The sequence below is a fragment of the Heterocephalus glaber genome, unplaced genomic scaffold (assembly GCF_053883595.1).
Source record: "Heterocephalus glaber isolate CG9 unplaced genomic scaffold, H.glaber_assembly_v1.0 deba00001610, whole genome shotgun sequence".
Taxonomy (NCBI): domain Eukaryota; kingdom Metazoa; phylum Chordata; class Mammalia; order Rodentia; family Bathyergidae; genus Heterocephalus; species Heterocephalus glaber.
In genome coordinates this window covers 31936475-31953307 of record NW_028258381.1, presented here as the reverse complement: position 1 = coordinate 31953307, position 16833 = coordinate 31936475, and the positions used below count along the sequence as shown (strand labels likewise).

Genomic DNA, 16833 nt, shown 5'->3' with positions numbered 1-16833 from the left:
CAGCAAGTCACCTTCATGTTTACTGTTAATTCCTTTCTTATAAAAAGCTTTTGAGGAAATGGTTATTTTTATCCTTGTTTTATGGACAAGAAGATTGGGGGGTGAAAAGCTTAAGATCCCAGACATGGTAAATGATTCAGCCGAGGTTGAAGTCTTTCACTCCGAGGCAGTATTATTGGTGGTGCACATCTCTACATGCTAGGAGATTTTGTTTGATGCCTTATCTACCTTGGGTAGAGCAGGTGTTTTTATACATTAACTATTAATGAGAAACTTGATGCGCAGTGAGACCAATTAACCACATAACATACTCTAGGCTGCATGAGGTGCCTTCTTCCTTTTCATCTTTGTGAATTTTAAGCTATTATACTGCACAAAGATAAGCTTTCTGCACAGGTGACCCACGAAAGTGAAGTTTTACTAAGACATGCGGGGCATAGATTCTGTTGACCTCTACTGAGTTGTGATTCCATTAATCATTTTTTCCATGAACAATTCTTAGATTCTTTCAATGTGTTTACTAATGAGAGCCAGAGGCAAAAACAGTGGGTGAAATTGAAGGTCAGAAATGCCTTGCAGAATTTAGAAAAACAAAACAAAATCATCTTCCTAAGCATAAGAGAGGGCAGTGTTTTACTGAGTGATTATTCTCAAGAAAGTTGCTTACAAGCCAAGTTTCCGTGTTTTATTATTGTTTAGCTTTAAAAGCAAAAGGTATACTTAAAACACTTTTTGAAATAATTGAGTGTTGATCTGCATAATTTTACTTTCTTCTACTTCCCATTATTTTGGCTGATCAGGCAGAAAACCATATGGGTTCAGGTTGGCTCTGTGGGCCAAGCCTATTATGTTTTCTAGGAGAGGTGCTCAGCTAGGAATAGTCTAGTTTTTCATCTCACAATATTTATCTCAGCATTCCATGCAGCTTTCTACAGCCATAAAATAGGTTCAATAATGCCTGCCCTGCCTTTGTGACTGTGAAGTGGAATGACCCTTTAATTTGAAGGAAGTGCCTGGTTTCCATCTGGAGGTAAAACATTAATTTATAAAATTAAAATAAACTCAATCAGCCTTCTGCTCAATTGAAAAGGCAGCCCACCATTGAAACCCAACTATTTGCCTTCCTTTCCTTGGTGAAGTATCAATTCCATTTTTACCAGAATCTCGCATTTTTCTCTCATTTTCCCTGAGCTAATATTTGGACACTTCCTGTTTTGGGCTAAAGGTGCCAGCATGGTTCCTTGGACACCAGTAATCTTGTTCTAGGTTGTTTTACATTTTGCTATTATGTAAAGAAGAAGGAATAAACTAAGGAATAGGGTTTGTACTCAGTCTTTTGTCTTTGGACAACACAATTGTATTAAAAAAAGAGAAAATCAGATTCAAGTACAAATGGTTATATTTGTCAGTGTGTGGTCTAAGACACAGAAATGGTAACCAATTAAAACTCTTAATGATAATTGTGCCTGTGCATCACTCTTTCCCTTTTGTAAAACTGTAGTAATATTTCATTCTTTCTTTGATACAGAGATGTAAAAATATAAAGGAAGCAAAGTAGTTCATTTTATGTTGCTGTAACAAACTACCTGAGCCTGAGTACTTTATAAAGAAAAGAGATTTATTTAGAATTCAGGTTTGGAGGCTGAAAGTCCAAGATTGGGTGCCCCTACTCTGTTCAGCTCCTGGTGAGGACTCTCCTGGTCACATCACAATGTGGCAGAGACACTTGCAAAAGGGAGAGAGCTGTCACATGATAAGACTGGCAGCAAGAGAGATTCAGAAGCCAGGCTTTATATTTCTCTTGAGTCCATATTGTCTGGGCTGAGTTTAAACTCATGGGATAAAATGATCCTTCTGCCTCAACCTCCCAAGTAGCTAGAACTACAAAGTGTACACCACTAACCTGGTGAGCTTGCTCTTTTTCTAACAATTTACTGTCTCAGGAACTAATGTTCTCCATGAGACCAGCATCACCCCATTGCAGAGTGATACCTGCCATGACCTCAGAGGATTGTACCTCTCAAAGGTTCCACTATCTCAGCATTGCTGTACAGGAGATCTGGCTTCCAGCATGTGAACGTTTGACGGACACACTCAAGCCATAGCTAGACCACAGCACTGAGATTTATAATATACTGTGCATGTCTAGAAATAGGGAATAAAGCAGTGAGATACAGGACATTTATATGGTGGAGACTAGAGTAATTTAAGAGGCTTAACCCCAGTATATGTGCCTTAATGTGTGTAGATCTTACAAACCTAACATTGAGTGAAGAAAGTTGCAGAGCAGTACATACCATAGACCACTGGTGGAAAATTAAAGCCTTTGCTAGGGAGAATTATGGGGAGAAGATGGATGGGAACAGAGTTCTGGAATCTCTTTGAATACACACACACACACACACAGTACTTTGATAGCTGTGTTAGTCGGCTTTGTATCACTATCACAAAATACCTAAGTGAAACAACTTAAAGGAGGAATGTTCTTGGTTTCAGTCCACAACTAGCCAGCTCCATTGGTTTTAGTGGGAGCACATGGCCCAGCAAAGCTGCTTACCTTTTGGCAGCTGGGAAGCAGAGACAGAGAGAGAAGATTCCAGGGCTCCCAAATACTTTTCTTGGCCACAACTTCAATGACTTACTTCCTCCAATGAGGCCCCACCCCCAAATTTCTACCACCTCCTAGTAGCACCACCAGCTGGGGACCATGCCTTCAATACATGAGCTTTTGGGCGACATTTAAGATCCAAATCATAACTAAAGACAAAACAGGCAAAATAACAGCAGAATGAAGTATTTCCAAGAACCCCAGCATCCTCTTAGGTGAGGATGTGGATGTGCTGCTACTCACTACCACAACACCTGCAGCTTATCAACATCTGTACCAAAGAAAGGAAAGGAAATCAATTACTTGAGGCAAACCCAAGAAAAGAGAATCACCACAGAGCTGCCAGATATTAGCTAGAGAGCTCAGTGGGCCAATGAGAGCAAAGCAGCTGAGGTTGGTAGGGTTTTTGCCCACAGGAATGGCCGGTGGGTTCCAGGGGCTGAAGGTCAGCAACACTAAGCAGTCAGAGTATCTGTAAGCTCTAGAAAATGACCCATCCAAGGTTCCTTCCAGGGCCTGCACTGAGGAGAAACTTCTGGGTTTGGATCAAAATTGAGCTGGACAGAAACAAAGCATAAAGGAATTCCAGATAAAAGTGGACAGTGAGAGGAGTCAGAGAATCTCAGAAAGCAAGCTAACCTGTATTTTTAAACATGACACAGAAACAACAAAAGAAAGAGCTCTGGGCATTTAGAAAAGCTACCCCGAACCACCTCTTTCTAAGAGTTTTTGAAAACTAATTTCACATAAAAATGAACAACAGAAATGTATCTAGGTCAATTCCCATACAGAGTTATTATAAGAAGAAAAGAATAAGGAACAGAATAGAATCCCTACAGATAGTCAAAGCATGCCAGGAAGTCATGCCAAAAAAAGGTTAAAACATAGCATTATTTTAAAATGAGCTACGAGGCACTAATAACATGATATAAGACATGAAAGAATAGCAGAAATCAGAATTAGAAAAACTCAGGTATGGAACGAAAGAACTCAGGGAAGAATAAAAATTATCAAAGAAATGAAGTTTAAACTGAAATGAACACAAGAACAAGTGAAAATAATCCATGATGTAGTAGAAATAGAAGGTGATAGGAGGAACAATTTGAAGATTAAAAAAATAAATGAAAGGTTGGGCATGGTGGTACCCTGGGTTCCTAAGTTCTTGTCCAGCATGGGCAACTTAGCAAGACCCTATCTTAAAATAAAAAGGGGGGATGAGGTAGGTAAGTGTGAAGGCCCCTGGTTCAATCTCCAGTACCACAAAATAAAAAGTACTAAATGATGAGATAAACAAAATATTCTACCAAAAACAAGCAATGAAGAGAGTCAATATATGGATAATAGAAATCCCAGAAGAATAAAACCAAATCAAGGGACCTGAAGGAATACTAAAATCTTTCATGAAATGAGGAGATATTTACTTGAAACCATATATTGAAAGAGCACACTGTTTACTTGAAAATATCAACAAACCAAAATTAACATCAAGACATTTTCTAGGTAGGTGACTAACCTTTATGGGAAACAAAAGAGAAGAATACCCATTGCACTCCTAGGCAAAAGCAGTAAGTGACTTATAAGGACAAAAATTAGATTATCATTAGGCTTTACATAATGTATTTAAGCTGTTTGGGGAAAGAAATTGTGTGCCAAGAGTTTTTATATCTAGAAAAATGCTGACTTTCAAGTATAACGGCAGAGATAGCCTATAATCAACATGCAGGATTCAGGGAATATTGTTTCTGGGAGCGCCTTTCTGAGGCATGAACTTCAGACAACTCAGCTAGAGGGACATCCACTCGAGGGTGGGGATGAACATCAGTCATCCACTTGCTGCAGGAACTAAGACTAAATAAGGAGGGAAGGGAATGGACCGTCTGTGTAATTGCTAATTTACTCTGATAAGAGGGCTCAAAGATTTAAAATGGTGGAGAAATGGAAAAAGCATATGCAAAAAACATTTTAGCTGCTCTCAGTAGTTATGAAATATATTAATGGTGGTAGTATTAGGACTGATAGTCTGAGACTGATATGAGTATAGTGAAGAATAGGTAAATGAGTAAGCACTGGATATTTTAATTTGATCATTCACCTTGTCCTTGGCAATTAGAATTTTGGAAAAAAGGAGACAGACATATGAAATTGAAGAGATTTTAAAAAAATTCTGTAGTTCTGTGTTTGAACTTGAAGTGTCAGTATGAATTCATTAGATACTGTTACGGTTTAGAATTAGAATATCCCCCAAAGTCTCATGTGTTCAGAGGCTGGATTTTGGAAGATGACCAGATTATGGAGGCACTGCACTCATCAGTGAATTGGCCCATTGATGAGTTCACGGTTAGAGGTGCTGTTAGGAGATGGGCCCTTGTCGGAGGGTCAGTGGGGGCGCACTTTGGAGAATTCATCTCTCTCCTCAGGTCCTCATTGCTTTCTCTGCCTCCTGACTACTATGAGATGAAGAGCTTTCTTCCATTAGACCCTTCTACTATGATGTTTCTGCTTTTCAGCCAGCCAACTATGGTCTAAATCCCCTACACCATGAGCCAAATTAAACCTCTCTTCCTTTAAGTTGTCGGTGTTGGGTACTATGTCCCAGCAACAGGAAAGCTGACTACTGAAGATATTCTATCTTAGAAATTCTACATGTAAATGTATATACATATATTTCACTGTTCATAGAAAAGACCTAGAAAGAATGACCAGTCAGGAGCCGTGAGTATCCCTAATCACACAGATGGTGGCCTTGAAATAGTATTTCTCACTAAAAGAAAGCAGGGCTTCAATGAGAAATAACTGATGCCAAGCCTGACACTGACTGGATAAATACAAGACAAGGCTGGGACCCCTTGCTGGTCCAGTTCCTGATGGAACTGTCCAAGGTCACAGCCACTCACTCAGGAGTCAAACTGAGGAGTCTCTGCTGGCCAAAGATGGAGTCATTTGAGCATCAACAGAATAATAATTTCAACTGACTGAAGACCTCCAGGTGTGCTTTAATTTGTGAGTTCACTAGCATGTTTTAGAAAACTAGTTGATTACTTTAGAATGATAATAGATCATCAATGGATTATACCGAAAATTGATAAGTAAAGGGAAAAAAATCAAGTATTTATTCGGCTGCTCCTACATAAATTATACCACTAGGTACTATGCAAAAATATTTTGAGCATGATGATGATGAGGGAAAAGGTCTGACATATCTCAATTAATAAATGAAAAATAAATGATGTATTAGAATATTCTAATTTTGTACCTCCCAATAAATTAATAAATGTTATACTGAGCACCAACAGCAGGTAAAACATCACACGCACACACACACACACACACACACACGCACATACAGAGAGAGAGAGAGAGAGAGAGGAGAGAAATTATTATAATCTTGCCAAAGTAATCAAACAAGTCCAATCAAGGCTCTGGATCCAGCTGTAAATGTTTAGGAAATATAGGACAAAGAGAACATTCATTTATGCCACAGGGATGTAATCAGTATAGTCTAGACTGTGAGAAACTCTGGAGGTCATTTTCCACTATAAGGAAAAGAGGATATAAAAAAGTTGTAGATTAAAATAGATTTAGAAAGCACATCAAAACTGCAAAAACTTGGCAGGACTGGTATCTAGGGATGCTCACTAGGGTGATAAAAATATAAAATGCATAGGAAACGATTACCATAAAATTCAGGACATTATTCTATCAGTGTTCACATTTCAATAGCTTTACATTGTGCTGTTTTCTATATTTGTTTTACCCAGAAAAGACTAAAAAATTATGTTGTTTATGGATTTATACAAATGAATATGTGAGTACACAATTTGAGAAAAACATTAATTATTACGTTCAAAGTCAGTTCTTCCTTATAGGGACGTGGAAGGGAAATGGAACTGGAGGTAGGGGCAAGTCAAAGGTGTTTAAAATTTATATGCTATACTTTACTTTCCTAAAAGAAAGATGATGTAAATATGTCAAAATCTTTACAATGATCAATATGCAATGTTGTAAGCACAAATGTTTGTGTGTTGTCCTTTCCTGGTCTTTATTTTTGAATTCTGAACATTTTATCATGTGAAGCCATATTGCATACAATAAATTCTCTGAAAATTCTTTGGTGCTATTTGGCACAGTGTTATATAAATCAAAGATATAATGACCATTGGTCCATCCAGCTTACTTAACAGAAAACATAATGTAGGATCTTTGGTGAACTAGCACTAAGTGAAAGAAAATTTGATTCTTAAAATGTTTATTCATTACCACTGTTCATGCAACAGTATTCTATAAAGAAAATAGATTTTTCCTTCTTTAAGGTTGGAAAATAAATGTACAAGTTTCTTGAGCCACTGATCCTTTCATTCTTTTGAATGGTGGATAAAGGACTCTGTGGAGATCTAGGTGACACCAATGGAATGTTCCAGATTATTTTCCCATTTAGGGTTTTAAGGCCAGTTGTCTTACCAGCCTAAAGCTTTGTTTTCATAGGTATGTGTATTCAAGTAAATATGAAATTATTGACATTATTTATTATTCTGACTTCTTAGTACTTAAGGCATCATATCATTTGTTAGGCAAATCATTATTAATGTGACCCATAAAATGACAATTTGCCATTCAACATTTTATTACCTATTGTCCACAGCAATTTCATTCTGCCATGATGAAAAATGAATGTCAGGGAGAAACTGCCTAGAGTCCTATTATTTTTATTTTAATTTCTATGAGCCCCATCAGAATATCAACCCACAGAAATAAGAAAATCCAGACTGTCCCATAAGCACATGTGGGACATATAGACACACTCATGCTGACTCATGAGTGAGAGGGCAAGCAGATATAGCAGTGAGATGCTTCCATACTTACCAGGCAAGTAGCTGCACAGCCTCTCCATTGAGGCCTCCACTGTAGAGTTGTGAACTTGAGCCAGCTGTGTGATGACAGACATCACCAACACACACCCTACAGGGAGCAGAAGAATAGGTGAGTAATGTCCACAGGAAGCTGGAGTGGGGGGACAGGGAAGGAAAGGGTGCATATGTCTTTGACACTGCAAGCCTCACCAAAACAGAGCTTTTCTTTGCTTTTTGCCTTTAAGAATCCTCTGTGTGCATCAATGCACTGAGTTGTCACAAAATGTGAAGGGCTGTGAGAAGATTGTGGGTCTGGGGGTCAGAAAGTGGGGTGATCAAACCAGTTTTGTCACTTGTGATTTTTGTGACTTTGGGGGAGTAATTTAATTTTCCTTAATTTCTATTTCTTTTTAGTCATGTGGGAGAAAGAGATGATGTTTAAATGATATAGTGCAAATAAAACAGCCTATTCAGAGTAGAAGCTAGATATCAGCTTCTCTTTTCTCCATTTTCCTTCCCTTCTTTAGTACACGGCTTCATTATGAATAGCATCATTCTTATCTTACATAATTTCAGCTCATGACTCAGGGCTAGATTTTTAATTTTGGAACAGTTAATGGTGGAAATTGTCTGAAGGACACACTATTGAGCCTGACCTTGTAACCTTGGATTGGCCATCCAGTTTTCCTGAGCCTTGGTTTCCTCCCTATAAAGCAGGTAATGAAATGTTTCCCATAAGGACTGCTGTGATGATTAAATGCAATAATAATGCAATTGAGTGTGCCTTTGAAATCACACTGTTGTAAAATATTATTTTACTTCAAGCTACAAAAAACATTGTTGAAAACAAGTACCAATACAGTAAGTGTCTGAAAGAAAATTTAGATTAAATTAGGAATATATTCCTTCCCCTCATTCTGTATGTGATAAGTTTGCATGTCCAGAACTGCTAGGCTGAAATTTCTAGAAGTTTTTATTTAAGCCCTGACCTATGGAATTGATAGGGAAGCCCAGATGTCCTTTTTCCAAAGGTAAAGAATACTTTTTTTTCCATACATAAGTACTGTAGTTGGTCGAAGTTCTATAAGTTTGTGAGAGGAAATTATTGTATCCAATTGCAATAAGAAAAGTGGGCACTTGTCAGCAGATTTCTAACAAGCCAAAGGAAGAAGCTCCATCATGAAGTTAAGTAGAAACTTTATGAACACAGGAAGTCCCAGATGTCTGGACCCAGCTTTAGACTCCTTACTATCCATCTGCTCAAGAAGCTGGGGACCTCACTCATGTACACAATATCATCAAAATCAAATTCACACCAAGACCCTGGAGGGAAGGTTGCTGATACCAAATTAAACATGCAACTGGGCATTTCTATAAACTTCAAGCTAAATATTATAAGAAAAGGCAAAGAAGGTCACTACAAATTGATGTAACAACTCAACAGGAAGAGATAGCAATTATAAATATATATGCACTATATATCAGTGCACCTAATTTCATAAAACAAATACTACTGGATATAAAAGATCAAATAAAAACCAACACAATCACAGAGGGTTCTATTTGTACAAATAGATCAAGTAAGCAAAAAATTAAAGAAATATCAGGGCTGAACCATGTATTTGAACAAATAGACTTAATAGATATCTACAGTGTTGTATCCTATTACAACAGAATACACATTCTTCCAGAAGCACACAGAACTTCGACCAAGATAGATATACTAGTCCATAAAGTCTGTCTAAATAAATACAAAATAATCAAAATCATTCCATGTATGCTATGAAATCACAGCACAGTGAAACTAGAAATCAACTGCAAAAAAACCCACAGATTTTTTTTTTAAATCTGGACAAACACCTGGACATTAACTAATACACACCCGAATGTACTCATTGGGTTACAGAAGAAATCAAGGAGGAAATTAAACAATTCCTAAAACCAAACCCTAATGCCAGTATAATACATCAGAACCTATAGGACACAATGAAAAGAACCCTAAGAGGGAAGTTTTTTCAATTGGGAATGTTCACAATAGGAGAACAGAGCAATCCCAAGTAAGTAAGGTAGTGAAGCACCTCAAAGTACTAGAAAAACAGGAACACTCCAAACCCAACCTAGAAGAGGGAAGGAAATCATAAAGATCAGAGAGTAAATTAACAAAATTAAAATTAAAAAATACAAAGAATCAATTGATCAAAGAGGTAGTTCTTTGAAAGAATAAACAAAATAGATAATCTCTTAGCCAAACTTAGCAAAAGAAGGAAAGAGAAGATCCACGTCAATGCAATTAGAAATTAAAAAGGTGAAATCACAATGGACATCACAGAAATCCAGAAGATTATTAGTAGCTACTTTGAAAAGTTATACTTCAACAAATTGGAAAATCTTGAAGAAATGGACAGATTACAAGACACATATGAATTACCAAATCTGAACTAAGAAGACATAAAATCCCTGAATAATCAATCCAATGGGAGGCAATGAAATTGATACAGTAATAAAACTAAACCTTCCAACTAAGAACAGCCAAGACCTGATGTATTCACCACTGAATTCTACAAGACCTTCAGGAAGCATATAATCCAACACTCTTCAAACTCTTCAATAAAATTGAAATGAAAGGAGTACTTCCAAACTAATTCCTGGAAGCTAACATTAATCTGATTCCAAAACCAGACAAGGACCCAACTAAAAATGACAATTACATGCTAATCTGTTTAATGAACACAAATGAAAGTCCTCAACAAGATACTGGCAAACAGAATGCAATGAATCATCAAAAATACCAGCCCTCCAGCTGGAGATTTAGCTGAGTGGTTCCGGTGCCTGCCTTGCAAGTGCAAGGTCCTGAGTTCGATCCCCGGTACCAAAAAAAAAAAACAACCCCAAAATCAGCCCTCTATGCACTGAATATTTGGAGGGATCAGAAATGAGCATGTTAATCCCTTCAGAGAGGAACCCCCTATTGTGTAGTGAGTTCATTTCATTTCTACCACCCCTTCAAAAGGCACTGGCTCTTATATATTATTTTCTACATTCTCCTTCTTTCCTGATGGTTGCCTGTGAATCATTCAAAGTTCTCAAAACCCATGCCCCTTGTGAAACATCATATTCTGTCTCCAATCAGAATACATGGGACCCTCTTGTCCCTTGTCCCAGCAGTATGTAGTCATCATCCCTTTATATTGATGGAGGGTTCATTCCAGGACCTCCCCACCCCAAAGTACCAAAATATACAGATGTTCAAGTCCCTTATATTAGATATCTCAGTATCATAAACATATCACCCACACACATTCTTCCTTAGACTTTAAGTCCTCTCCAGGTTACTTATAATGTTCATCATGATATAAATGTGGTATGAGTCTATTACTTAGGGAATAATGACAAGAAAAAAGTCTGTGCATGTTCAGTGTAGAAAGTATTTTTCAAAAAGTTGTTTTAATACTGAGTTTTTTGTTTTTTAATTAAACCCAGAGCCTTTGCCCTGAGCTACATCCCCAACCCTTTAATTCTTTTTTTTTTTTTTTTTTTTTTTTTTAATTTTAAGACAGAATCTCATTAAATCACTAAGTTGCCCAGACTGGGCTAAAACTTGCAGTCCTCCTGCCTCAGCTTTGAAGAGTGCTAAGATTACAGGCATGTACCACCATGCCCTGCTCTTGAATATTTTTGATCCAAGGTCTGCTGAACCCACAGAATTAGTATCCACTGATACTGAGGGCCAACTGTACTCATCACATTGGACTGGTATTAGGAGCTGCTCTGAGCAAAGTCAGTAACTTTCTTCCACTCCAGATCTAGTGCTGTGTTTGGGTAAGAGCTCCACATACATTTACCACATGGATGAGTGAAAGGAAACATCCCCCTGTGATTTCATCCCCCTGTGATTTCCTCTCAGAATCCCTCTCTGCACCTGGGGAGAATAGCACTGCCTCTTCCTCAACTTGTGCGTGGGAAAAACTATGCAAGACTACATGCATAGATAGAGCAACTCTGACAGCTTCCTTCTTTTCTGCCTCTAGGAATCTAAAGCCATATATAGATTGCCTGAATATCAGAGGAATCTACCAACATTGCCTTTAATAAAGGAAGTGTGCATCCAACCAATAGTTACAAGAAATTTGCCAAGAAACTGCTAGGCTTTGGTGATCCCAGACCAACAGAATGTGACCCCTGTGCACAGGGGCTTCTAGTATGCTTCCTGAATGCACACAAACTATACTGTAAATACCCATCAAACATCTGGTGAGATTTTTTCGGAGAACGGGTGGCAGAACAGGTGGGAGAAAAGACACTCTTTCCCAGGAAAGAAACAAGATCTAGTGGCCTGAAACAGCATATCACGTTTCTCCATATTTTTCAAAATTTAATTAGTGGCAAATTTTCTTTCTTCTTGGTTCATGGTTTCTTAAGAAACTACTTAAAATAATAGTTTCTTATAATTAATGGCATCACAGACTGGAAGAGATGCCAGAACTGGGAAGCTATGGTTAATTTGGGGTAACAGGAATATTGGGTGAGCAAGGGGCACGAACGATCCCCTCTTGGAATTTGACCTTAAGGATCATACATTTCACTGTCCCTGGGGGATGGTTGTTTTCCTTCCATGAAACTTCAACTCCAGCACATATTTGCATGCTTTAATCCATGGCTTAGAAGGATGAATGCAAAAAGAATTGGTCTGGTGGAGACCAACCTGCACCTTTGTACTTACAAATACATACTTTTCTTTTGAGTTTTACTCAGAGAAATCCCATCAAAGACTTGGGGCTATTGCAGCTCCCTAGCACTGCTAGCTAAAATTGGAAAATCATTAGATAGATAAAAATGAGCCACAAAGAGGCCAGCTGTCTCTGAAGACTAGGTGAATCTTACCACTCTCACTTTACCTAGTGAAGAGTTATTATGATCAAAAGGCCCCTGCAGAAAAGCAGGTAATGGGGTTTGAAATCGTGAATGCTGAGGTTGGGCTCAGCTTTGACTGGGAGTCCATCTCTGTCCAGCCCCAGTGGGCCTGACTCCCATTTTTGTGGGATTGTCACTGTAGGGTCTGCAGTGAGGAGTCTTGGATCCTTTAGCAGCAAGAATGGAGGAACTGACTGTTTCTGTGGTCTCTAATAAGAAGTTTCACTGCCTTGAGAAGCTAACAAATGTTTTCCCTGGGAGAGACATGCTTGGTGAGCAATCCCTCCATCTGCAGATGATTCTTTGGCTGCTAATAAAAGGCCTGGTTCTGCTAAAAGGAGTTTGTCCAGGCTGCCATTCATTTAGCAAGTGAGGAGAGAGCAAGACTTGTGCGTTTCGCTCAGCAGTCATCATCTGAAATCTCACATATGGTCAATCTTCTCACCTGGCATCTGCAGATCATAAGTGTAATAGAAACAGACACTCCTGATGGTGTAGGGAAAGAAGCAAATGGGCCTGATTATGAGCACCTGCCCGAGCTCCGCTTCTGGCCACCCACCTTGGGCCGACTGCAGACTCTACAGAGGAATCCTTTTGAAATGAGACAGAACTCTTGAAAGTAATTAGAATCTTGTCTGTGCCGCTGGAAATTTGGCAGCTGCAGAGAGCCGTGTACCAACTCCCGCACTTCACAAGCCTCTAAAGCACCTGTAGTCCTCAGAGCTGGAGTTAGCATGACTGTGCTTCCTTTTTGACCCTGTGAAGGGGCATAAATAATTCATCACCTAGCTGGAGTGTGTGCTGTGGTTTTCAAAGAGTCTCTGCATATATTATTCTCTCATTCAAACCTCACAACAACTTGGAGAGGTAGGAATGATTAATCTTATCTTACAGATGAGCGCACAGAGGCTCAGCGTGTGTCTCGCTGAGCTTGAGCTTATGCAGCTGTAAGCAGGGGGCTGGGACTTGAACACAGTATTGGGTGAAAACAAAAGGAAATGAGGAAGGTATGGTAACAATCCCCTAAATGTATCCTACTGGCAGGCTTGTTTCTCCAAGATGCTAGGTAGCAAGCAGAGCTGGTAGCACACCTTCTGCTTGTGAATCACAGTGCACCTTTACCCTTTTCTTTTGCATCTTTCTCTTAAATTCCAGACACAGACAGGGAGTAGCAGGGCAAGAGAAGGAAAGAGAATGGAAGGGAGGAAAGAGAAGTCTTTCTGAGTTGCTGAGGTGTAATGTAGAGGAGTATGTGGGCATCAGAGAGACCTGAGCTCAAATCCTGGTCCTATTCCTGATGAGCTGGAACATTTGGCAGTATCCAGCCATCCTCAGGATGGAATAGTCACACCACTTGTGCAGTGCATTAGGAATGTCCACAAGGGTATTGCACTTCCTCTCATGAAGGGGGCATCGTCAATGTCTCAGCCCCTTGAGTCTGGCCTCATCAGTGCCTTTGAGCAGTAGAATAGGCAGGAAGTGACAGTGTGTGGGATTGGAACCAGCCCTCAAGGGCTCTGCAGCTTTACTTCTTCCCTAATACTGCAGCCATGAGTCTGACCTAGGCTGTCTGCAGAGGCCCCATGAGGGGAAAGACAGGCACCAGCCCATAGCCTCCCAGCTATCAGATTTGTGAGTGAGGCCAATCTAGGCCACCCATCCCCGCCGCCACTCCAGCTGAGCACAGCAGTGGTAAGAGTGAGCCCAGGGCACAGGGCTGGAAAATGGTTCAGCAGTGCCCGCCTGCAGTCACCGGCTCATGTGTGATTGCAGTGTGGGTGAGGTGACTGTGATACAGCCCATAAGATGCACTTGACCGTGCTGCTGGGCAAGGATTTAGCAAGTGTCCTCTTCCACCTGTGAGGCTCCCAGGGGGACAGACATCATCTCCATGGACTCTTGAAAATAGGAGCTCAGAAACCCTTCTTTGTGAAACGTGTGGCTTTGCCAACACACCTTTACTGTTCTAGAGCTTAGTTTTCTTTCACTGCAGATATCTTGTATTTTCAGCCGATTTGGCTGGATTAGGCTCTGTGACCTTGCTTAACCACCACTTTAAAGCTACAGCTTTTAAAGAGAAAATGCTCTGTGAGTTCCAAACTCGCAGGCTTGTGGAGAACATTAGCAACAGGAGAGGCACCGTACTAGGCAAAATTACTGGTGAAAAGAAGGGCAGAGGGCACCAAAGGGCAAGCAGAGCCCAGGCAAGGCTGTGAGAAGCAATTAAGGCTGTGTTGAGAGACAGGGTCACCTGTAGACTGTCATAGAAATATATTAAAAATTAATCATAAGGAAATGAGAGACCTTCAATCCTGTTATTCATTCAACGAATAATAGCACCTGCAGATTGCTTAGAAGCTGGAGGTTACAAAGGTGAATAAGAGAAGCCATAGACCAGTCAGGGAGACTGATGTCTACACCCAACAGTCCTAGGTCACCTAGTCAGCAACCTGTGAGTGGAGCGATGGACGGACAACCTGCTCTGCTTTGGGAACAGAGAGGACCTCACTGATCAGAAAGTGGGAAGGTCCTTCTGGACAGAGAGTAGCATGTTTTAAGACATGGAGGCGAAAAAGGAAGATTTGGCCAAGGGTAGGACTCAGGGTTTGTAGGAAAGGGAGAGTGGGAGAGGATGGAGGGGCTGGACTGAGAAGAGCCTGGAAGGTCACGCTGTAGAGCACCGAGGTGTGCGCTCCAGAGTGGAGTGTGGAACAATGGTTTCACACGCTTGGCTCTCTGTTCCCTAACAGAACTGTGAAAAGCTATGTGTCTGCTCCACATTTTATTTATTTATGCTTTTAACATTTTTACTGGTATATGTTGGCAATACACAGTGATTACATCTTCATCACCTCCCTGTTTCTTAATTTGTCCCTTTCATTTTGCTCTTTGAATTGTTCATATTTTGTTCTCTCATATTAGAGAAACCATATGATATTTAACCTTCTGGGTCTGACTTCACTTAGCATTATGGTCTTAAGATACAAGTACAGTGTGTTCCTACAAATGACTCAAATTTATCCTTCGTTCTAGCTGAGTAATACTCCACTGTGTACATATACCACATTTTCTTTACCCATTCATGTGTTTATTGGGATTTAGACTGTTTGCATGATTTAGCTATTGGGTTGGATTATCAATGAATATCAATTTAAGTAGGTATAAAGGGTATGTTTTGGGAAGATTGTTACAGTAGAACTGTTAAATCAATATTCTACATATATGCAAAAGCATATCAATACTCTACTGACTTATACCTACTCTCATTCATTTAAAAATATACAAGACCAAACTCTTCATTTTACAGTGAGACTTTCTCTCCTTGAATTCTATCGATTTCAATGAAAAGCCTAGTTTCCTGAATTCTTCTTCTACCATACAATTTTATCCCAATGTAATATATTTTTCATTGATCAATATTAAAACTATGTAAAAAGGTTAAAGAGGAATTTAAATTGCTTATAAAACACCCTATTGAAGGAGTCTTCGGAGCTGGGCATAGTGGCAGATTCCTGGAGTCCCAGCACTTGGGAGGTGCAGGTGGGAGGATTATTTGAGCCTAGCATTTGGAGCTCAACCTGGGCAGGATAGTGGGACCCTGTCTCAAAACAAAACAAAATTCTTCTGAAGAGTTTTGATTTTTTGTAAAACCAACTTATACAAATAATATATATTACCAATTTGATAGACAGTTAGTAAATGATAAAAGTAAAACTCTATTGTTGTACACACTTCATGCAGTGGTTAGACCATTTTAATTAATACCTCTATCTATTGAAGAATATTATTTATTCATCTCAAAAGACAAGGAAATAGAGTATTCATACACAATTGAGTACTCCTCTGCCATAGAGAAGGATAAGCTTGAGTCATTTGTAGGAAAATAGATGCAACTTGAGACCATAATGTTAAGTGAAGTAAATCAGATACATAAACTTAAATATAGCATGGTTTCTCTTATATGAGAAACTCAATATACAAATAAAGTGCAAAATAAAAGACAGACAAGGGGAAAAAAGAGAGAAAAAAACACTCTAATCTAGCATGGGCAATGTATCTAAAAGTGTACTTGACAGTATAATGACATAATTATCTTACGTGTTTTGTATGGTTTTGGCCAGTTAGTGTGGCTGTTAATCTGCATGTATGGCAATTGATTTTATAAAGACTTAAAGATACATAAATGAATCTGAAGCTGCCAAAAAAGGGGAGTGAAGGGGAAGGGGAAAAAAGAATTGCGATGTGTTATGTACGTGTACCAATTCTCCACGATGAATATAATCATGTACTGCAAATATGTGCTCAAAAAAATAAGCAATTTAAAAAAGACAAGTTCCTATTCTTCATGTTAAAATATAAGTGCTGAGAAATATGTTTTCTTAAGTAGATGGGAATGTAAATATTTTTCATACCAACAATGTCACTCAATTCTTTGAATTCCTTCTGAGTTAAATGTCAAAAATTCTT

The 16833-nt window shown here is 39.1% G+C and overlaps 1 protein-coding gene across 7 annotated transcripts in view; it reads right to left on the bottom strand.

Annotated features, from left to right (window-relative positions):
• Aoah (acyloxyacyl hydrolase) overlaps positions 1–16833 on the bottom strand; it is a 215405-nt gene that overhangs the window by 185608 nt on the left and 12964 nt on the right. For all 7 annotated transcript variants that reach the window (XM_087196417.1, XM_087196415.1, XM_004840290.4 and 4 more), the window contains one exon: positions 7469–7564. In XM_087196417.1, the coding sequence (XP_087052543.1) occupies positions 7469–7564 (96 nt within the window). The remainder of the gene's footprint in view (positions 1–7468; positions 7565–16833) is intronic.